The 24,569-nt window shown below is 42.2% G+C and overlaps 1 protein-coding gene across 1 annotated transcript in view; it reads right to left on the minus strand.

The window, feature by feature from the left end:
- The window catches only part of MORC1 (MORC family CW-type zinc finger 1), a 161,503-nt gene that overhangs the window by 1,638 nt on the left and 135,296 nt on the right, over nucleotides 1-24,569 (minus strand). Inside the window, exons 22-27 of the mRNA XM_040621719.1 lie at nucleotides 23,800-23,869; nucleotides 21,576-21,642; nucleotides 18,183-18,350; nucleotides 10,393-10,480; nucleotides 8,769-8,822; nucleotides 2,142-2,336 (exon numbers count right to left, since the gene is read on the minus strand). Coding sequence (XP_040477653.1) covers nucleotides 2,142-2,336; nucleotides 8,769-8,822; nucleotides 10,393-10,480; nucleotides 18,183-18,350; nucleotides 21,576-21,642; nucleotides 23,800-23,869 — 642 coding nt within the window. The remainder of the gene's footprint in view (nucleotides 1-2,141; nucleotides 2,337-8,768; nucleotides 8,823-10,392; nucleotides 10,481-18,182; nucleotides 18,351-21,575; nucleotides 21,643-23,799; nucleotides 23,870-24,569) is intronic.

Raw genomic sequence — 24,569 nt, forward strand, 5'->3', positions numbered from 1 at the left:
CGGAGCCCTTGGCTTGCTGCCTTCATCTGTCTCCTTTTCTCTCTTTTCCCCCGATTCTCTGTCTGGGCAATTTCACACTCTCCTTCCCTGGGCTGCTTAATCCATGAACAGCTGGACAAATGCTCCCTCTTTACGGACTTCAATCTCCCTCTCTCAAGCCCAGCCATGGGCTCAACCTGCTCTCCAACTTGGAATGATGGATAAGAGAATTTTTGGAAAGGACCTCCCAGAAACAATTCCAGTTTATGACGGTTCCCGGTCAGTGGCACCATCGTCCTAGCTTCTCCATCGCTCATCTGGTTCCGTTAACTGTGCGTCTGCTTGGCTCCCTCTGCCCTGGGCCTCAGACAAGGCTGGACTGTACCGCGTCCCAGACAAGCTCACATGACAGTCATGTTCACCTAGCTTTTCAGATAGTCACTGGCCCTGAGGAATGCCCTGTGTGACCCCTTCCGACACCGACGGCTCTCCATCTGTTTGGCCGAGTCTAATCCTTTGGCTCTGCTCTCTGCCTGGCACACCAGACTTCCTTCTAGGACTCCAGGCTGGTTCTGTCCCCAGCCTCTTCATGTGCCTGCTCGGTCCATCTGCTTTGGGTCTACCTCGGCTCTCGTCTCTGCTCTACACCAGTGCATTTGCTCTGGCCATCAGAGGCAGTGGGAATAGAAATTTCAAGTCAAGGATGAGAGTAAATCTATTTGGGCAAGGAGTCCTTTGAGTACCTCTCCAATGATACCAGACAAAGCATTTCATATACTCTACGGGCTAAAGCCCCTTCGCCTCCTTACCAAACTTCCTGAATAAAGCAAATTAGTGGAATTCTTCTGGCTACTGTGCGGGAACCCAGGGGTTTGGCACAGAAGGAAGAGTAAATCATTATTCTTTCATGTCTTTCTCTTAGCCACACACAAATGTGCTCTAATGAAAACCAATAATTTTTATGAAGTTTTTCGATAGAGAGTAGTATTTGATATTTATGATACAGAATTTCTTTGGTCTCTCGAGTTTTTGTTAGTAAAACAACCATCATCGCTGAAACTGTACCATGGCATGGTGCAGGCCCCGTGTCAGACCTTTCACACATAAAAACATTTGCCACCCTTTACATCCACAAGAACTGCAAGAACTGTAGCCTACACCACCCAAGGCAGGGGGCGGGGGTGTCTCTTTGGCTGTATACTTAAATTCAGCAGAGATATTTTCTGAGTTTCATTTGTATTTAATAATGTAAGAGAAATCCCAAAGAAACCAAAAGATGTCTATTTTGTGAAGGAGGAATGGATTCACCTTGACATGTTCACAGCTAACTGGAACCCAGGTGGCCTGGCTTCAAAGCCCACGCTCATCGCGTACTATCCCGATGTGTTTGTGTTTCCTGGTCTCTCCCCATCCCTCTTCCTGGGCAAGGTAACCCTCCACTCAGTCAGGGTTCTCCGTGGGGCACTCAGCTCCTGCCCTCTCACCTTGCAGGGCCCAGGAAGGCCCTGTTTCCTGTCTCAGACTCAGGGCCTATGTCTGAGAACAAAATGCCACATGCTTCCTAGGCTCGCTGTTGGATTTCTCAATTTATTTTAGCATCTATGGAAAGGCTCTTCGACTATGGCTATACATATTTTAATATTTTATGTATTCTATCCAGCATTTCTATGTGCTGTAGAAAGAAGATGGACCTCTCCTCGTTAGCTCAATCCATCACAGGAGCCCTGTTCTTGATGCGTTCGTCTATCCAAACAAGAGGAACAGCACACTTACACGATGTTTCCTGACCTCACTAACCTCTTCTCAAAGATTAGAAGAGTCCATTTTTAATTATGTATGGAGATAAAAATTAAAATATTTTGTTGTCTGATAAAATTAGAAAAAACTTCCTACTGGCAATACACTATTGAGCAGACAGGGTTGCTCAAACTGTACCAACAGCACAAGCAAAGGTTCTGATATTTTGTAAGAGAGAAAAATAACAGACCTTTTAAAAATATTCTCATATATGCTTACGATTTCAATATCCTTATAGGGAGAGTAAGTGCTGGGTTAAGTGACCTGTCCGAAGCCCGTAAGGGGATGACGATGGCAGGAGAGGAAGCTAGCTCAGTGCTCTTTCCACAGAGTATATTCCTACTACTCCAAATTTTGTTACTTACCAGCTGGAGTTTCTGCAATAGTACTCTCAGTTTTACCCGAAGATTATTCAGTTTATCTTCAGTCATTTTTCTTTTTTTTTCACATTGTCCCAGAGATATTTCGTTAACCACTCCTCTTCGATTTGCATCATAGATAATGGACTGCATTTTTCTCTTTAGTTCTCTTTCATATTGGGCCATGTAAACATTCTGGATCTGGGAATGTTTTTAAAAACAGTTTTAGTGTATTTTTTAAGTATTACTTTCCCCCCAATATCAGAAAGAGATTTCATATTCCAATTCTACACAGATGTACCAAGCGTCACCTCTACCCCTGTGTACTATAGGTGGTCGAAATTTGAGACACAGTGACACCCTTAAGGAACTTGCCATCTGATGGAAGACAAAGAGAGACAAGGAAAAACGTCCAATACTCCAGTAACTATGAGGATGGGAGAGGCACACCAAGGGGAGCTTGGAGACGCTTGCTTTGAAATGGAAAAAGCATCCAGTCATGGTCGATTCTGTCTGCCCACCAGTGATACCAGAGTATGCAAGGCACAAAGTGGGCGCCTGGTAGTGCCCGTGAACCCTCTCCACAGCACCGGAACTCACAGGCAACGACAGAATGGCCGGCCACGCAAGGCTCTGCTGGCAGATGATGGTGTGTTATTTAGAACTCATGTCTGTAGCACAGAAGCTACAGTCAGAGGAATTCCTTTTCTGTCACACTCTTCACGTTCCTTGTCCTGACACAAAGAGTATGGTCGTTAACGTACACACATGACCCGGGTTAATTCAAGAGTCTTGGTTGTTACCCAAAGGTTCATGTTGTGGCTGAGGCGCTCACAGAGTAGAGAAGGAAATGGAGAGGCCAAATGCTCCAATTTCAAAATGACAAGAACTGATTGTGTCAACATTTGGAGAGGGCGGGGGATATTCTAAGAAAAGAAATACAGAGCAAATCCTGTTTTGATACACATTTGAAGATTTCTGCAATAAGGTGGTTTCTGTGTTCTGATACGACTGGGCTGAGAGGAAAACTATAAGGTGGTTTCGTTTGTCTTCTGGGTCTCCCCTTCCCCCGCCACGTCCTCCACCACACTCACTAATACCTGCAGGCCCCTCCCAGACAATGTCCACATCAGCCCCTTTAAGCACCTATTTCTCCTCTTTCTATAGAATCCTTTAAACAAACAAACAAAAACCCCTCAATATACTGAATTCTGTTTAACATTCACTAACCACCTCCTAAATTCAAGGCACTGAATTTTGGTATAGGTGATATGAAGATATGTAAGATCCAGTCTTTGGCCTCAAGAGACTGCCAGTCTATAGAATGAGATAACACAAGTATGCAAATATTGTGTCTTATGGGAGAAGGTGCATGGTGCCCCAAGTAAGGCACAGATTGCATTCGAGTTGAGAGGAAGGTATGGATTCCCCGTTAAAGATCATTAAGGTACTTAAAGTATTTGACATGGATTAATATCAGTAACTTACCCTCCAATTATTTATGCTTTTCTTTTTTTTAAACAAGATTTTTATTTATTTATTTACTTGAGAGAGAGAGAGAGCGTGCGCGCGCATAAGCAGGGGGAGGAGCAGAGCGAGAGGGAGAAGCAGACTCCCTGCTGAGCCTGGCCCCTGCGGGACTCTATCCCAGGACCCTGAGGTCATGACCTAGCTGAGGGCAGCTGCTTGACCGACTGAGCCATCCAGGTGCCCCTATTTATGCTTTTCATGTACTATTAATAAAGAGGAGTATTTGGGAGCAGGGACCCAAATACCACTCCACAGTGGCAAACACTCGCCTATTTGTGTGTGTTCACACACACACATACACACACACACAATGTATTCCATTAAAGGTGAGACTTAATTGTGAGATTTGTGGATTGCCATGTAAAGAAATCTTGGATTTTTAGAGTCTCAGACTGCCTGGACACTTGAGTGGGGGCACCAAAAATTAACGCGATGCTGAACTCCTTGGCCTGCCTCTGCCTGTTCTTACCTTATTTCCTAGTCTCCCGCCTCATTCTTCCAGGAAAACACCAAGCTCATTCCTGCCTCAGGCCCTTTGCTCTTGCTGCTTCCTCCGTTCAGTGACTTCAAGCCCCACCTCCACGAGGCTCACTGCTTGTCTCAGGTCTGTGCTGAAACATGGCTCAGGTATCCCCTTGTCACCATATCTGAAATAGGCTGTCCCTTCCCTACGCATCATCATGGTCTACCCCCTGGCCCTGCACAATTATGTTATGTTTATTTACGTGTTCAGTATCTACCATTACGTGATGTTACATTATGCTCTGTTATCTGTCTTTCCTCTAGAATGTGACCTCAATGTAAAAAAAAAAAACAAAAAACAGTTTTGTTCACCCCTGTATTTCCCATGCCTGCTGCACCATTGGCATGAAATGGTGGGGAGTTAGGAGAGCAGATGTGCAGCATTCACAGGAAGGGGATTTTAAGCACACAGGCCGATCCTGCCCTGAAATCCAGACTATGTTCTGAGATCTTGGAGGGAAACCCACTTTTGAACATCCTCAATTCAACCCACAAGACGACTTATGGAGGCTTTAGTCAACGCCAGGCAGTGCCATCCCCCATGGTCAGAAGGTGGAGTTGGGTAAATAATTCAGCTCAGCCAGAAAAAGGAGAACAGGGTCATAGATAGCTCCGACGTCACCAGTCATACAGAGTTCTTAGTATTCAGAGCTCTAGAATTTCACAGCTTTTGCCATCTGAACAAGAGCCAGGAAACACTTTTTGATAAAAGCAACAGTAGTAAGAAAACAAACAAAACAAGTAAAATTAAAAAGAAATCTGAAAAACAACATTAGTCAGAAAAACAACATTACTGCTTATCAGCAATATTGATAACATTTGATACTACTGATAACATTTGAATGGATGTGAAGGGCGTTAGGCTAAATGAATACAGCCAATCAGAAAGTGACACATACTATATGACTCCATTTCTATTAGCATGATTGAAATGACAAAATGATAGAGATGGAGAATAGATTAGCAATTGCCTAGAGTTGGGGTGCCTGTGTGTGTGCAGTGTGGCTATAAAGGAGAGAACCGGGAGGTGTCTGTGGTAATGGGAGCTCTGGATCCTGGTTTTGGTGGTGGTTACGCAAATCCACACATATGGATAAAATGAGACACATATTTCACCAACTTCCATTATTGTGGTTTTGATATTCTACTATAATCATATAATTACATAAGACATAGGCACTGGGAAAAATGGAAAGGTACCTGAGACCTCTCTACCATTTTGTGATTTCCTGTGTACCTAGAATTACTTCACATAAAAAGTTCAGAAGACAACACTGTTCATACAGTATGACATTAGGAATGTTCTATAGCACGCTACATTCAAGGTCATACTTAGTCTCTCCAAGTTCACGGTTTTGTAACCAAGCCAACTATACTTCCTTCAAACACTACCAGCCAGTTTCCTGATTTATTCTTCTGCCTTTCTCAGGCTAACATTTTCAGGGAGTCTCTATAAAAGGGAGCAATTCTGAGAACTTTCAAAGCTCGATGTAAAAGGACTTCTGGTTGTATTAACGTTTTAATTAAGAGGAGTAGAGAATTGTAACAAGATGAGAGGCTTAGTTCTGCTGGTTAAACCTACTCTTGTAGAGGTATTTGAGGCAGATCAAAAATGGAATTCTTTCCAAACTCCATTAATTCAGAACGGAATTAGGATTTGAAAGAAAGGATATTCAACCGAGATTTTAATTTTCTGCCTTGAATGTAAAAAGTCAGAGTTCTAGCAGCTCTGGAGCTCCAGAATCCTAACAAGTTAGCACCAAGGAAGGCTGGCCTACAAGATCCTTAGATTTCGTACTCTACTTATAGGTATGTGACATGTGATGTTTATGTGGGCTGGCAGTATAGCAGAAACAATAAACCTTGATTCAATGTACAAATGGTAGGGTCGAGATGCATTCAAGGTACCGACTGAATGCTAGCAGGATACAGAGTTTTATAAGAGAGAATTGCTAATTTCAAGGATCCTATAATCTAGTTAAGGAGAAAATAAAATACAAGAAACAACTACAATACAAGGCAGAAAATTTAATTAACACTAAAAAAGTTCTGAGGTTCTCTTAGAACATAGAAAGTCAAGATTAAGCTCACATGGTTAGATTGAGGAAGGCATGAAGTGGAAGGTGGCATTGACCAGACCCAACATCAGGTGGGCACGATTTCAGGAGGCCACCTGCAGACTAGGAGAGTAGACAAGAGTGTTCTGGGGGACAGCATGGGGAAAGGCTCAGAGGCAGGCCAGTCTAGTAGGCTGGAGTAATTCCATCTCAGATGGAGCAGATGGTTTGTGAGAGGAAAGAATAAAAGATGGTGGTTCAGGCCAAGTCGTATAGGACCACCTACGTGATCATAAATCAGCTACTACTACTAATAGTTATGGAAACCAAGGCAAGGTGACCAAAGACATCTGTGACTTATCAAGGGTCCTCTGTGCTTTCATGTAGCCGTCTTTATTAAAAGTATGCAGAATAAATCAAGTTAGCATAGATCTGTCCTCTACATGGATTTCAAAGAATGATTTTAATAGTTTTTATAACCATCCACTTAAAACTACCAATCAATAATAAAGTCCTCATGACCAAGCAGTATCATGTTGGGGAAGTCATGATCACAATTGTTTTGTATTTTGCTTGCAACATCTCTGTTTCAACAGGAAGTCATGGTCTCCTGACTGTTTATCTTGCTTTGATTCTTTGAATCTCACTTGCCCTAAACATTAAGAGGATTCTACTTATCATTTCTGCTAACACTGTTCACCTTGTGTAAATACTTACCTTATTCAGTCTGGTCTCCAAAACCCAACAACAACCTGGCTCCGTTACTGATCATATCGATACCAGAAAAATGTCATTTAGAAACAGACGTGAAGGACACACATAAGCCTGGATAAACTAAGATGTGTGACATCCTAATTCTTAGCAAATTTCTAAGTTTCATAGTGTTAAGTATTTAAGTCAGAGTTTCCTAACCAGTAAATGAAGATCTGTGGGAAGATCCAGGAGCCTTACTGGTAACTCTTGGAGCTGGCTGCCACACACTTCCAGTTGGGACAATTCCTGGTGAGATACCAAACAACCTGCCTGCCACACGCCCCCCCCCCCACCATTCCACTGTCAGTAGCCCCCATATGAGTCTCATCATGCAATGTCAAGGCCTCTAGTAAGTAAACAATAATTCTTTTACACCAAAAGGCTGAGAAGCTGTGGTATACATACTGCAAGTAACACATGGAGACTCTGTCACGTGATAAAGGAGGACAGTCTGGATAAGAAGATGGAGGACAGTGATGCAGAGAATGAGCTTGGAGTGGGACACATCTGGGTTCCAAGCCTGAATCTGTTACTTACTTGCATCATGACGCTGGACTATTACTTGCTGACTCTCTAGTTCCTCATTACAAACATAAAGATAGTGGCCTCTACCTGCCAGTGTTGTGAGGGTTAAGTGAGCTACTGGCTGATACAAAAGGCCTAGTTTAGTGCCTACATCTCCTGGCTCTTGATCAACCCCTGCTTGACATTCATGGACGAAAATAATATAGTGCTAGAAATAGGATCAAAAATATATTGAATTAAAACTTTGTCCTGTAATCTAGTTAGGAAATGTGGACAAAGCACGTCTTCAGGCTGAAAATGTTCAGTGAATCCTTTTCAACAGACATTATTCAGGGAATAAACTTGCTCTTCAGCTGAACAATGATGGGAAACCTCCATGTCCAGCTGTTTATCACAGTCCAGTAGGCACTTCACTCAGAAACATCAGAGGCAAATATATCAACAAGGATGTGAAATTTAGGCACATCCTACATTTCAAATACTTTGTGATGCAGCCTTTCTAGGAAGGAGTCTGGTTTAGGTTCTCATTTTCATTTCAAGTTTGCCTGGTATCATATGTCTTTGGGAACTTACTTCGTAATTCTATTTCACTTATGAAACAAGAATATCCGAATCTATTCCATTCCCTACAAAAGAGATGAAGCAGTGCTTTTGCTTCTATTTCTGCTTCTCATGAGTCCAGGGGTCGCCACGCACCGCCTAGTCTTGATAGGTTTGCATGTTAGTAAGACAGTGTTTCAGAATACGGCTGTAAGCATAAGTACTTTCAGTAGTATTCATTGTTTTTATAACTACTTTGACAATGGAAAAATCATAAACTTAAAAAACTGTTGACAGGATACTAAAAAAACAAAAAACTAACCAAAAAAACCCCCAGAGATATCAAATTGTCCAAAATAATTAAAAACTTTAATCTGCAAATGATTTCTGGTTTAGTCCAGTGTCTCAAGGACTTAATCTCTTTCTTAAAGATACTGAACATCATGTATTCTCTTCAAAATATAGTCTGACTCCCAGTGTTTCGTAAGCTTTCTGCTGTGGAAACATTTGCATTTTAAAATTCAAAAAGATGTTGCTTTGTGACATCTGATATGCTACGCATTAATCTTAGTCTTGATAAGAGAATGCAAATTTGATTTCCTTCCAAAGCTAACATTTGGAAATGTCTATTATTTCTCCTTTGGTGTATGGGATCATTTAGAATATAAATGACTACATTTATAAAAAAAAGGAAAAAAAAGCTTACCTGGTTGAGGACCATTCTCAGCTTTTTGTTTCTCTGCTCTGGGCATTGCTCCAGCTGTTTTTGTAAATGATAATAGAACAGGATATTAACTTTTAGAGAATGAGCTGTCTACAACAGAGCTGTAACATGCAAGGATCTAGTATAAAAAAACAAAACAAAACCATCAAAGCCTAGAACAGGCCAACACTGGTACTGTGGGTCGTTTTTAAGACCTGGGTCTAATTAAATTAACTAAAGTATACCTCACCTTATTCCAAAAAAAGATTAAGGCGATTTACATAATTCATAAACAACATGGTTCAACAATGGCAGAAAGAAAAAAAGGTGAAGGAAAAGGAAATGACAAAGATTATTCAAGAGGATGTCAAGAAGGTAGTTGGAGCCTGGATCGCTGGAATGGGAACACCACAGAAACAGACTGGGGAGTCACTGGCAAATGGGAGAGTATTTAAAGTCACAGACTCACAGAGGTCACCTAGAAACAGAGAGAAGAAAATGGCCCAGGAATGGGCCTTCAGACGTGCCAACATTTGGAAACCGAACAGGGAAGGAATTGAGTTACCAGCAGGAAAGACAGGAGGAAGAAAAGCAAGAAAATGGGAAGTGTATTGTCAGGGAAGCGATACAAAGAAAGTGGTTCAGGAAGGAAAAAGTGGTCAACTGAGTTGGTCTCTCTGAGGTCAGGTAAGTTAAGAAGTGACCACTGCATTTGTCAGCCTTAGTGGTCAGTGGTGCCCTCACAAGACAGTCCCAGTGAAGTAACAGAGTTGGAACCCTGGTTGGGGGCCGGGGGGTGCGGTGAGGGTAGAAGGTGAGGGAGCAAAAACAATAATTACACATTAGAAAATTAAGGATTTCTTCCCAGGATCAGATTAAGGCATAAGGCACCTCTGTCAGATTATTTACTTGGTGCTCTTTTCACGACTAGCCCTTCCATGTACATCCATCATTCCCACAAGCAGTCGTGAGCATGTAGGCAGAGAAAGCACCCTCCCACCCTCCTGTACCCCGGGGTTCTTCCGGGCTCCAGGGAGCAGCTTCTGGCAGCCTCAGGCCCGCATAGCTCACTGAGCTTCACCACAGCCTGCAGTGACTTAGCGGCTTGGGGACAACCCACTGTGAGCCCAGGTAGCTGAACAAAGTTTTCCTTCTAATCATATATGGTACTGTCCCTGAAAGGACATTTGATAAACTGAATTTTCTTCATCCGTCCCTGTGATGTGTTAGTGATTTTAATAAGACTAGTGCTCTGGGCACCTGACATGGCTGACCCACCCATTCCTCACCTCAGCCCCTCATAAAGGGTAGCTGAGAAAATGTACCCAAGCAATAGAAACTCTAGTTTTGGTGTCATGAAGGGAAGTCAGGGACCACGTCCTGTTTCTCTTCATCTCTACGACTTTCTGTTCTCAGTCTGTAAGATCTTCCCAAAGTTTATCTGAACCTTGGCCATACTGGTTTTAAATGCAGTTTTCATTCTGAGTCAACCATTTGGTTTAAAGATCCCCATCTGCATTCACTTAAACCATCCTAGGTCCTCTTCCCGGTAACACTTTACAGTGTGTCTTCCATTAAGTTCGGGCTCTCCTGTCATTCCCTCAAAGTTCTAATCAAGCCGGCTTACCTCAAAACTTACTGCAAGTTCCTCCACAGATGTGTAGCCAAATTCGGACGGTAGCTGATACTCAGGAAAAAAGTACAGAAGAATCTCCCTAGGAATATGAGCACAGCAGAGACGGTGATATACTGGGAACGGGGACGCAGCACTCACCTGTCGGAACTGCTGGGGGCTACACATCCTGGCAAAGACGCACATTCACGCCCACCAAACTGTTTTTATCACGGGCACCAAACTCTTCCCCAAAAGCATAGACTGGGGGAGGGGAAGTGGGCGTGGCTATAAAAAGGCAACAGGAGGACTCCTCACCGTGATACTGCTGTTCTGTACCTGGACTGTGTCACTGCCAACAGCCTGCGATAGTGTCACCACTGGGAAAAAGTAGGTAAAGGGTACAGGGGATCTCTCTATATGATTTCTTATAACATCTTGTGAACCTACACTTATCTTAAAATTAAAAGTTTATTTAAAAAAGAAAGGGAAAAAGAGAGAAGGGAGGGAGGGAGGGAAGAGGAAGGGAAGGGAGGGGAAGGGGAAGGGAAGGAAGAGTAAGTGAGAGAGAGAAAGAGAGTGAGAGAAAGGAAGGAAGGAAGGAGGGAAGGCAGGCAGGCAGAAAGCAGCCTCCCAACACCCATCAATAATCGAGCAGCCCAGGAAAGTGCTGCACCCTACTTGAGCGTTCTCCTTGCAGAAAACTTAGCCTTGCAAAATTCCCGGAGGAGAGCCATTGTCTCCGCACAAACCCAGAGACCTTAATTCTCCAGAGTAATTCCTTTCATCCGGGGAGGCTCTGCGGCTGCTCTTAGAAATCATATATGGACCCTGCTCTTCCCAAACAGTGATTGGCCATTGTTCTGACAGGTGCTTCATTTTGCCAAGAGGCAGGAGCGCCTCACCCCTGTAGTGTGACAGCTTTTCTAGGATTAGTCACCCAGATGATACATATTTCATTCCTGGGAGAATATGAAATCTAGAAATTTATAGCTACTCTACCTTAAAAGTGTATAGAGTGTTTTTGTGTTGAAGGGTTCTAAGAACCTCATGTATATTAGCCAAGGGATTTACAAAACTTTTCAACTATAAAATAATACGGCACACAAAAGATAAAATAGCTGTTTCTTACATAATTTACATTCCTAGTTTTTTTTTAAATATGTTTTAATATTCATTTATAGTTTTAAGGAAATTCAATCCAAACGTTAAAAATCCTCAGCACTGCACATCAGATATCACTCTCACACACACACACACACACACACACACACACACACACACAATTATTTGCCCAGCTAGTAAGAAGGTGAGTGGGTTCTGGGTATTTGAGATGAGCAGAAATCAGATGGGGGACAGAGAAAAAGCTACAAGTGGACGAGTCCTGAGGAAAGGGGACCTGTGGTCACCGCGAGGGCTGGTTTGGTGGGGCCGGAGGGGGGAGGTCTTTTACACAAACCAGCCCTCTCTGTCTCTCTCTTAATCTAGCCTCCCTTCCCCCAACACACAGTTTGAGCCTCTCCTGAGCAACAGTCCTTGTCATGGTCAGTATAAATGCTTTTGGGTTTAGATTTAGAGCAAATCAGCAATCTTCTGAGGAGGTGCTCCCAGAGAAGCAAATTTTAGGTGGTGGTAGCACTGGGTTGGGCCTGGGAGAGGGTGAAGGGGCAGGCTGAGGAGAAAAAAAGTTCTGATTTAGTTCCGAATTATTCTCATCCTCTGAAAGCTCTGCATCAGAATTTACACCAAACATCGTCTATCATCTAAATAATTTCTCACACATACAAGTATTTCCAAAGATACCATTTTAAAATAAAACACAACTTTATATAATAAAGTTTTACAGCTTTTGCCATGTTATATTTTCTCAATACACTCAAGCTCAATAGTCCCCCAGATTTTCCCTGAACCCCACTACCACAGAGCTTTTACCCAGTGGCCCCTGCCAAGGCCTGGCATCTGCCCCCATGCTAGGAGCCCACACATTCTTATTTTACAGAATTCAGCCTCGTGGGGAATGCAGACAGGGAGGCAAGCTCTTTCCAGGACAGTGTGATAAATCTTGGATGAAAATGGGAATGTAGGCACGGAGATGAGGGGCCCTCACCATCATGGGGAGCCCTGGAGGAGGAGGAAGAGGAAAAGGAGGAGTTAGCCAGCTATGGGGCAGGAAGGTGGGGGCACATAAAGCATCTTTCCAGGCCACTGCTCTACATACTGGGGACAAGTATTTTCTGGCAATAGTGAACCCCCTGGTCACATTCAACCACTCCTTATGAAGTGCTAGAAATGTGCTAAGTGCTACTATATGCTTGATACATGTAACTTCATGTAATCTTTATGGAAACTCTTTGGCTGAGGAGTCATTCTTACTTTGAGCCTCTCTGATTTCCTGATGATTAAGGACCCACCCCCCTATCCCCCACCCCCACCACAGGCCCTAGCAGGTGCCCTGCACTCTCCTTTGTCTCTCTCCCACCAGGGTCTCTGCTTTCTGCCTTTGACTCTCTCCTCCCTAGAGCTGCTGCTAATTAGCTTTTCCCTCAGGGATTCTGTCCCATAAGACTGACAAGACAGAGGACAAATTATACAGTTCCTGCGGTCTCCAAGCACAAACACACAGAACTCTTCCTTTCCCTGAAAGATTAATTCAGAAAACTGTTAGATGCTGTTAGGTAACTGTAAGACACCAGAAATCTCAGAAGCAGGGTCTGAATGTAGTTAAGAACTCTTAGAAAATTCCTTCGTGTATTGTCTTGAGTCCCTTTGTTCCCTGGTATCCCTTGCTGCCATCTTCTTCTGTTCCCGAGGGTGTATCAAACCTCTCTGCACTCAGAAACCTCAGCTTTCCCTTAGGACACAGTCATCCTCCAGTCCAGGGAAGGTGCTGCCCGGAGATGAGCCAGGAGGCGCTCAGCACCAAACTGCAGGAATCAAGTGCTGTCTGTTCACCGGTAGCCACCGAGTCAGATGGACACTGCATGTGGGGGGCTCGTGAATCAAGTGCCGCCTTTTCAACAGGACTCTTATCTCTCAGGAACAGTCCTTCTTCCCTCGGGAGCATCAACTCACAGCTCCGCCCTCAGACTTGAGAATAAAATCAGGGCAGTGTCTTTGTTTGACATTGTCTCTCTTCTCCAGACTAAGAAAGAAATAAGCCCAAAGATCTTGCAGAGCTCTTACTTGCATCCAGGATCATAGGCGGTCCTGGCTAGGATGCCCATCTCGGCTGAATTCCTATAAAATCCATATCCAAATCTGCAAGTCTGATCTGGAAGTTTTTCAAGAGTTCAACCAGGTGAGCCACAACCCGTAGTCGGCGCTGTTTACATCCGTGATGGCCAAGCTTTGAAAGGCTGCAGCTAAGGGTCATTTCCTTTTCACTCCCCAGTCCTTTTTTTTTTTTTTTTAAGATTTTATTTATTTATGTGAGAGAGAGAGAGAAAGCATGAGAGGGCGTAGTATCAGAGGGAGAAGCAGCGCACTGAGCAGGGGAACCTGATGCAGGATCGTGAGCCTAGGGCAGACGCTTAAGCAGGCACCCCCCTCCCCCAGTCTTACTCCCGGTCTTACTCCCTTACTCATTCCCTAGTCTTATTCCCTTCTCAACGGAGCAGTTTTTTCTTAGGGAAAATCTCTCACTTGCATTAACACAGTTCCAGTCCCTCTAGACGGGAGCAGGGAAACACGGAAGGAAGCACCTGCTCATCCAGCTGCTGTTTTTAAAAAGTAACGGAGTCAATAGGCTTGGTCTTGGCTGAGAAAAAGAGCAAGCCTCCTCCTTGAGGTAGGCTGAAACTCTCTTCTCCGGCCCAGGGGAAGAGAAAGATGAGCATGAACAGAAATGGCATAGCTTCATTTCACAAAACCAGGAATCAGATCATGTTGTTTGACAGACTCCAATTGCTCGCGCATTTACTTGTGGGCTTTTCTCCTGCTTCAGTAACCAGGAGCCACCTGTAATGAGGGACTTCCTTTTTAGAACTTATTTTTGATACTTTTAAAATTTAAGCTAACACAAAGTATGTTTGAGCTTTGATGGAGTTGAAATAAATGAAGTCTGCCTTATTATGAAGTTTATATACATACCGATGAACTGAAACAAGGCCTTCTAGGCTTAGCAGTTCAAAGCAAGGACTATGAGACTGCCGGGATTCACATTCCAGCTCTACCACCCAAGAGTTAGGTAATGCTGGGCAAATGACTCAACCTCTACGAACCTCAAGTTTCTCATCCATAAAATGGGGATAATAAAAGTCTATTTACAGGGCTATTGAAAGGTTTAAGAGAGTTAACATATACAAAGTCCTTAGGACAGTGCCTGGCACGCAGAAAGGGTATAATAAATATGTATAACTATTGAGAGTGACTTGAGATTTAATACTATTCCAATATTAGGACCATCTGATACAATTTAACAGCCTGGATCTTAGTTTAGCTCTCTACCTCTGACTTACCACAACTCAGTCATACCCCATAATCTGAAAATACTTCAACATTCTGCCACACTAGTCACTGCACTATACATTAATCACTCTCAACTTTATTAAATGTATTCTTTGAGGGGTGCCGGGGTGGCTCAGTCGGTTAAGTGTCTGACTCCTGATCTCAGCTCCTGTCTTATCTCAGGGTCATGAGCTTGAGCCCTGCATTGGGCTCCATGCTGGGCATGGAGGCTACTAAAAAAAAAGAAAAAAGTATTCTTTGAATACCTACTAATATATGCTAGACACAGTGTGGAAAATCCAATCTGCTTTCAAAGATGTTACTATATTTGGGGATTAAATAAACCAATACGCATAAAACAGAAGGTAATATAAGTCAGAAAACACTAAACCGAGCATAATCTGGTAATGAAAATGAATAATGAAAACTACTATTTTTATTAATTTATTCCATTAACATGAAATAAACAGAAGTGGCCGGACTCCACTTGGGCAGTGTGGAAAGGGATAAGGCTGAGGTCATGTCCAGAGTGAACCAAGTGGAGGGAAAGGGCTCTAATGACTCTATCGTGTGACAAGCAAGGCAAATTTGGTGAGCGATGGTCAATGTAAAGCACATGGTACCCTCCACGATCTGCACAATCAGCCACAATCCTCACGCTGAGACGTGTGAAGTCTAGTTAACACAAGGAATAACATGCGGACCAGACACAGAATAGCGCAGTACAGGGGGTAAGAATAACAAAGAAGGTAAGAAATCTGTTTTCATCAGTGAAATGTGAGAAAACCTACTACATGCTGTTAGAGGCGAAAGAGAAGACTGATAAATGAGGAGCTCATTTCGTTCCAGCTAAGCTCTGTGTTCTGTACAATTCTTTTGCCACTTAATATTTTTGTAAAACAATCACCATAAAAAAATTCAAGCTAGTACCGAAAAGAGCTGATTTATTAATACATTTGGCTTTCAGAGTGTTCAGTTGATAATAGTGTGATGATTTCAAGCACCGAAGATTTTACATGTTCATTAGGGAGATGGTTTCCGGGAAATTTTAATTTTCTAGTGATGCCTAATTATAGAAGTGAATGTACTTTAAAAGTCTTAGTACACTCAATCACATTATCCCCTTTTTGATCACATGTAACATTAAAATTAAGAGTAATGATATACTTAAATGCAGAACAAAGACGAGCCAAGGAAAAAACAAGGAGAATGATGATACACAGCGGTCCACCCAAACTCCGCTGCAACACAACCAGACAGGGCTCTCCAGATCTCAGTGTGGACAGCAGCAAAGGGTGTGTATGTGTGTGTGTGTATACACACATATACACAAACATATATATATATACATACACACACACAAACATATATGTACATCTGTATGTATATGCATGTGTATATGCACCTGTGTCTGTGTGTGTATACAGTAGCTAAGAGCACGCGACAACAAATCAGGGATCCTCGGCTTAAACCCAGCCCTGTCCTAGTAGCTGTGTAATTGTGACTTCGAGTGTGTTAGTTTCTCTAAGCTTCAGTTTCCTCAAGAATAATACCAACCTCTTAAGTTTGTGGGAGTAAGGAGCTAATATAAACAAGATACTTGGGCGAGCTAAAACTATAATAACAGCTCAAAAATGATAGCTATTATTATCAAGAAGCAGTACGCCAATCGTCAGACATGTGGTCACCTCCATACATTTTTAGTCACACGCACACATTTATTGATATTTACAGGCACACTTGTATATATAATTTATTGCATACTACCCTGCTTAGTGCTCAGTTGACATGCCTGAATCTTGGAACTAGTAAGGAACACACCAGGATTCAAATTATGGCCACCCAACTTCAAAACTGAGGAGCTTACATATTACATCTGGACAAATACTGACAGAACTGGTTGCAACATCCCATTCTTGAGGGACTATACCGTAGACCATGACAGTATGAAACTGACTATCCAACCAGATCATTGGATAAGTGGCCTTTTTCAACCTCAGAACATCTGTACAACACTGAGGTCTGGCCTGCTTCCATCCCATTCCCAGGCTAGTGGAGGCTTGCCAACGCAGATGCCAGGACAGATTTAGTGATCAAAACTTAAGTGTTCAGAAATGTAGCACGCTGGCTTCATTTCTTGGTCAGCACCTTGCCTCTGGATCCCTAGAATCATTAGTCAAAATGTGTCTTGATGCAACGTCCAAGCAGATCCACCTACATATAACCAAGAGAGCCTCCTCCTTTCTCCCAGAGCAGGTCAGATGCTAGGAATGTGTTCCTAAGGGACAGGTGGGACCTTCATGCCCATGTATGCAGAACCCGACAGCCCTGTGTTGCTGCAGAAATTTCCATAAAGCCCAGGACAACCGCAGAACCGAGCTCAAGTCTTGCAGTAGTTTGCAGTCTCCTTTCACACACAAGACCGAAGCCTGGGCCTGAGTAGAAGTTGCGGCTCCCTATGTATATGCCACACCTCTACCTTTCTCTTTGCCAACTCTCTAATTCCATTCTTTGCCAATTCTCTTCTTTAGGAAGTTTCTGCAGTCACTCACTGATCAGAAAGTCAAAGTCACTGTCCTCATGGAAAATATTATTCTAGCTAGGGCATGTGGTGTGTTCTCCTTGGCCGAAAGCCTCTTACTTTACAATGCAGGCCACTCTCAGGCTATGAACCCTAACCAAACCAACTGGCTCCGCTAATTTCGTGGTGTTCCTGCTCCTGCCCCCTCCCTCTCCCTATGGTACCTATTTTAGAGTACTCTTCTGTATGCTAACTTCTTTGGCTTGATTGTAAAGCCTTCTATCATCAGTCCCTATTTGGAAAAATTCTGAATCCTGGACTTTATCCCATCTCTACCTACATCCTGAGATCCAGACATTTAAATTCCTCATTTACCCTGCCCACAAATGTTAACATTCTACCCTGAACCAAAAAGTAAAACTCAATTTCCCTTGATAAGTTTAGTATCTAAAGCTACAGAGGGAGACTTTTCAGAAGGCCATTACAAATGTCATGAGGATCGTCGACAGGCAAAAACCAACTAAATAAAAAAGGAAAGGGGACGGAACGGAGGGAGGGAGGAAGAAATTCAGTAAGAATTCTTCATAACATCCAGGAGAGAACTAACATCCACCACAGTGACGGACCACGTGACGGCAGTTAGCGACTACAGTTCTATTTCAAGAGACATTTAACCTGTGGGGTATCTGAAGCGGTGTAGTTAGGTGACAAGTCATAAAGTCACCCTACTGAATCTTCTTGATGACTGTACCACTCCATGGGGGGGGAAAGATCAGAAGTCGTCACTGCTTAGAGAGTTCAACAAAGCATATGGAAATATGTTAGCAAATATCTTTACCTTAAGTTAGACGCCAGTTTTCTTATAGTTTCCTTGACAGATGCTCTTTGAGAAGACTTTGTCAGTAAGGCAGCAACGTGACAACCACCGCTCACGGAAAAGCTGGCGTTGTGTCTAGAACTTGGACTTAGACTTCCTGTCGGTGCATGGTGCCGAAACAAGCCGAGGCTTATAATTTCAAGGCAGGAATCACATTAGGTACCAATGAATTCAGAAACATTAATAGATGACAAATGAAATGTTAACACACAACAAATGAGAGCAAGGCCATAAATGTCATGCTAAAAACTGTCATTTAGGGAGTTAGAGAAAATCAACTCTCAACTAGAAAAATTACTATTTATTCCTGACAAATCTTGTGTCAAGGTTTTGGGGGAGCCACAATTAAACAGAATTGGCGGTAATGTGTTCTTAACAACAGTAGTCACATACCATTTGTCTCATTTGCTTAAAGAGGCTTTTAAACCAAATTTCTATGTTAGCCTGGGGGAAGGTACATACAGAAACAAAACAAAAAGGGGCAAAGTCAGTTGAAAGAACTATTTAGTCAAAATCTAAAGGAAAAAGATGTTCCAGGTGAAGTGTAATGATCCTGGGTAGAAATGAAGCAGGGCAGCTGGGGTGGAGTGCACAGGAAGGGGGTGGGGGAGGGCCGGCACCCATGGCCAGGGGACGGGAACTGAGTTTATTCTAAGCAGAGCACGCACTACCACTGAAGGGTTTCTTGCATGGAAGCAAGAGGATCTGCTGTATGTTTTAAAAGGATAATTGGCTGCAGCATGGAGAATAACTCAGGATGAGGATGCCCAGAATAGTGTAGTGTGTTAGTGAGACCCAAAGCTTTCAGCACTGTGGGAACAAAAAAGTTCAAGAGGGCTGGGGAACATGCAATTTGGGAGACAAAGCTGTGAAGGCAGGTAGGGGTCAGATCACCTAGGGATTTGCTTGTCAAATAAGGAGGGGGTTTTTATAATCCTTTCATGCTTATGTTAAGACCACAGCTCTGCAGAGTTTTATATGTTTATACCGTATGGGTCATTTAAAAATTAGACAAGAGTTTATATCAAATAGAATGTGTTTCTACTCTCAACAGCTTTTGGGTACTAATTCTCCTAACTTCAGCTGATATTTTATTTAAGGTTAAGAACATTATAACTAATGCTTGTCTCTTAAAGAATACTTATACAATATCTGAAGCCTATTAACTATAACTTCCTTTGTGCTGAAATTTCATTAAAGTAGTCCTCTAAAATTTTTTTAATCATTTTTGGGATGCTGAAAAGTCATGCTGGCACTGGGGGTAAAAGGTAAAATGCACTACACCTGAGCCCAGAGAGTCCTCTCTCAACCCGTTTCTCTTCCTGCCAAACACTAATAGTGCCGACCTCACAGAACTGTGCTGAGGATTAAACAAGACATACAAAGGACTCAGCCCAACCCCTACGCTTAGTAAGTGCTCAGTAAGTAGCACTCATTAATATGAGTTTGATAAGATTCTTCCATGAAGACTGTTTTAATTGGAACACAGCTCTAACATTTCATGTTGTAGATACAATTCAGATGATTTAAAAAAAAAGACACACACAACCTCATACAAACCTGAAAGTAACAATGATACACACACACATACACAGTGTGTTTTATTAGTCTTTGGATGAATTTTAAACTTTAGTTCAAACTTTAATAAATAACTCTAGGTTAAACCACTGTCTATAAAGTGGAGGGAAATCTGCATCATTTATTCAACCAACAAATACACCAACTCTGAGTCAGCTGCTATTCTGGACATTAATAACACAGAGGTGAGCAAGACAGTTCTGCTCTTGCGGAATGAATTAGCTCCTAGTGAAAAAGACAGAAAATAAGCAAGCTAGAATGTAACACATTAAGAGAAAGAGACAAGTCAACAAGATACTTTAAAATAGTAATAAGTGCTCTGAACAAAACCATGCAGGATGCTAAGATCTGATAGTGTGCCTGGTCAGGAATGGGACAGGCTATTTTGGATGGAGTGCTATGGGAAGACCTCTCAGGCACCTGGAGTTATGAAGAAGAAAAGATACAGCCCCATCCTTATGGGAAGACAGACATTCAGACGGACAATTCCATTTGACCTGACAATGGTGTTGCCCACCATCGTGTGTCAGAATGTTTAACAGATAATTATTTTTTTAAAGATTTTATTTATTTGAGAGAGAGAGAGAAAGCAAGAGATCACAGAGCTCTAGAGAGGGAGAAGCAGACTCATTGCTGAGCGGAGAGTCCAGTGTGGGTCGATCCCGGGACCCTGAGATCATGACCTGAGCTAAAGGCAGACGCTTAGACGACTGAGCCACCCAGGCGCCTCTAACAGATAATTACTGTAGTTGAACGAGTTATGACCACTCTGATCACTGCAACAGTGGCTCTCTGAAACCCTGAGTTTGCCTGCGAGAGTTGGGAGCCCCAGAGGAGAGAACACTTGAACCCGAACTTGAAGGAAAGAGTAATAGACTGGTGTACAGCTCGCAGAGGGCAAAGGAAGCAGTGTGGACAGATACTCAAGTGTGATAAAACAAGACTCAAAGCAATTCAGAAACTCTGGGAAGCAAAGCGGGGGCTCCAGGAAAGGCCAGGAGTGAAGGGGACTTGTGCCGTGCTAAGGAGTTTAACTTATCTTGCAAGCGATGGGACCATGAAAGGCTTCTGAGTAGAACAGTGAGGTGAGGGGATCTGAGTATCAGAGGGACTCCTGCCAGGAAGTGCAGAAAATAAAACTCCTCTCTGTTTTTTTCTGACATTCAATTCAATGTGCTACTATGCAGAAAGAGCCCAAGATTTGGATTCACAGACACTGGGTCTAAATGCGTCGAAAGCACCTTTGACAAATTTGTCCAAGTGAGGGTAAGAGTTTGCTTCCTTGAAAACATTCTGTTTTATTGGGCATCCAAAATATTCATCTGATTTTATATTAAAAGTGACAAAAGTCTCAGGTCAAGAAAATTCTAGCACGCAATGATTATCATAATCACATATACGTATAATAAGATAATGAGCCATACAAAAAAACAGGAACCTGACTGCATATTCACACCTTATACACATGTGACATCTTCAGCTCTTTGACTACATTACAGTAATTTGAATTAGTTGCTCGCTGTGAGTAGGAAGTTAAGCCTGTTCCATTTCATTATCCCCAAATCCTCACAAAAGAAAATAAAAAGGTTTGGGAAAAAAGGTAAGAAACCTAGCCGTATGCTATTCTTTCTTGTCTCCTTTGTAAATGTGGTCCCATTCTTAATTGCCTTTGCTTGTTGCTATGATTTTCTTTCTTCTTGTATTTAAACATTGATAATTACTTTGCAACAGTATAATTGCACTCACTTGGAATTTGTATAATTGCAATACACTCACCTTTCTTGGTTAGGTAATGAAGAGTTTCTCTTTATTTCTGGAGTATCACTGCACGGCTCCTGTTTTTCTTCAAAAGACATAAAATGAAGACAATCACATTTTGATGATCACACAATAAAGTGAACTGAAAGAAGTGTCGGCAGTTTATTAACTACTTATAGATAATTTGGCTTTGTATTCCAAATATCCTCTTGTAAAAACGCATCAATATGTTCTTAATGCAACTTTATAATAACCTTTTAATAAAGTGTAGATGGTGTACATAATAATCCAAGAGCCTTTGTAACTTGTTTTTTTGTAAGTTCTTTTTCATGATGCTTATAACCTGTGACTGGTATGCATGGGGTGACTGCTTGGGGTTCCTTTCTCTCACCAGCCTCTGCCCAGACAACCTCCTGTCTTCCCCCTAGAATCCCACTCTAGTCCATTTTAGGTGCCGGTTCAAACACATCCTAACAGATCCCAACCCCAAACATGTCTCTAGTAGAGAGTCAAACTTTAAAGCAGGAAGAGACCTGGAGTCATCTAGTCGACCTCACTGAGGGAACCTCGTTATTGTATGTTCAGAGAGGTTAGAGATTTGTTTACAGTGCATAGATGAACAGAAATGCTCTGACTCCTTGGATTGGTTTTAAGAGTGTCTTGGAGGCAGCAGACGCAATAAGTCAATGTGTCTTTCTTCCACCTGTCTCTAGAATTCATTGTGGTAATTGTCCAAATATCTTATTCCACCAAGTAAACCCTCGCCAACAAGTTTAGGGCCATCAAAGGCCAAGTGGAACAGCACAGCAACAAAGCAAGTTTTAGATGGTGGGTGAATGGCTGGGGATCTGACTCCTTTAAGTTAATATAAAAGAGAAAACACAGAAAGAGGTTTTCCAAGTATACTGCAGGCGCCACTGGTTTTACTCACTGGCTGGCATATAAAGTGAAATTTTCTTAGCCCAACGGCCAACTAATCTATAATTACAGTCATTTGAAATTATTTCACAATTTGTTCTTTCCAAACCCAGGATGAATATTTGAAATTAAATATTAATTTTAGGATCAAAATTGTATTAACAATTTTCCATTACAATTTGGAAATCCAACAGGCATGTACTTGAAATCATGTTAATACTTTGAAACTTCTATAAAAGACTGGCTTTAAGATTAAGAGAGCCTTACAAAAGAAATCCTGATTCTGGAATTGTAAATTATTCTAATTAAGATAAGAGATAAAAAACTGTGATTTCTTAGGGACCTCACTAGTGGGTTCAAATATAAAGATATGCATAAATGGCTGATTAGGTTACCTGAGCAACAAAGTATGAAGGGAGAGCTTATGACCAAAACTGAGCACAGAGTAGGTAGGGGAAAATAAATAAATAAAACTGACCCTGGCACTCCTGGGATGCCATGGACCAATACAAGGACTGGGAATGATGAAGCCAAAAGGATCTGAGGCTTGTGAAAGAGGCTAAGAAAGGCTTTAGAACTTATTTCAGAATAAGAGGACCACCATGAAAATGATGGGCTCGCAGCTCAGGCCTAATGGTATAATATTAAAACAAAAAAGAGAATGGTATAATAATAATAATGATAATGATAATAATAATAATATAGTACATAATAAAGGGATTAGTCATAATAATGAATGGACACTAAGAAAACACAGTTTTCTGAGTCTGGTTTACTTCCAGCTTCTCTATCCAGGGAAATCGTTTTTGGATTGAATATTATAACATGGCAACTCTAAGTGTTAAAAAAATTTCAAGTCTCTCACTTGAGACAAAAGATGTCCCATGGAGATAAAAGAACTAACGGATGTGTTTGGTGAACTAGTCTGAGGGGAATCATGAAAAGCAGGAAAAGGACTACATAATTGAAGATAAAGAACTGTCATTATAATTTTCAAAATACAGTCCGAATTAAAGAGCTCCTATCAATCTACTGCAAATTTCTAAACAGAATTCAACACAGAGAGTGGCCCAAGTCTACTGCTGGAGATGTCAGGCCCTGTGTGGCAGTGCTGGGGGGACTCTCCTTAAGAAGGGAGTGTCTCTTGGCTCCTCCAAAACACAGGAGATTGTGTTTCCCACCTCTGGAACAACACACTTTAACTTTCAAAAATCCAAACTGCTACCAAACTTCTGAACTACATCTCGCATTAGATACGCCACATATGTCATACTGGAAAACAACTCCGTCACCACTAATATAGGTAAACTGAACTTTTTTTTACCTTTTTTCATAAGAGAAAGTTCCTTTTTTTCTTGTTTCAATGAAACCTCAGTGTCACTTTTATCTAAAACCTGAAAAACAAGCTGTTTACTTAAAGCTGCACAAAAATATAGGGTATACCATAGGCTGCGAAATGACCTGAGTATCAGTGCCCATATCAGAGAGAGAGGCCAGAAGTACATTCTACGCAGAAGTGCGTTATGGAGGGAGACAATCACGTGCATTGTAGAAAATGATACTGGTATGAGTCTCAAGGATGGTTACATCATAATTATCAGATTTACCATTTATCAGGATTTTTATACGTCTATCGGTATTTGTACAGGTATTTTTAAAAACCCATATCTTATGAGGATGTAACAATGACTCCAACAAATGAGCCAAGTATTTGATTCTCCAGGAGCAACCACGGACCCTCGGCTGTGTTGAGAAGGTTTATCACCCCAATGGTGGATACAGAGCAGACATATAGAGAATGAGCTCGACATCAGTGCAATGAAAACCTTGGGGAGGTTGGGGCCTGGGGCCTGAGGCCCCAAAGCATGATGGGGAAGAAGACAGGGATGGGGAGTGCACATGGGCCAACCCGGGGACAAGTTTGGGACACCTTGTCTTTTGATAAAATCTCAGGAAATCTGCCTAAAAGGGGTTATAGAGCCTTAATGTGCTGAATGCAGGAGCCAAGAGGGTTGGTGGCACCTGAGAGTGAGGGTGTGTGTGTGTGTGATGTCTGGGGTGGGTGGGCAGAAGTGGGGACTGAGAGGGGTGGGG

This window comes from Ursus maritimus, unplaced genomic scaffold (genome assembly GCF_017311325.1).
Source record: "Ursus maritimus isolate PB19 unplaced genomic scaffold, ASM1731132v1 scaffold_4, whole genome shotgun sequence".
NCBI lineage: Eukaryota > Metazoa > Chordata > Mammalia > Carnivora > Ursidae > Ursus > Ursus maritimus.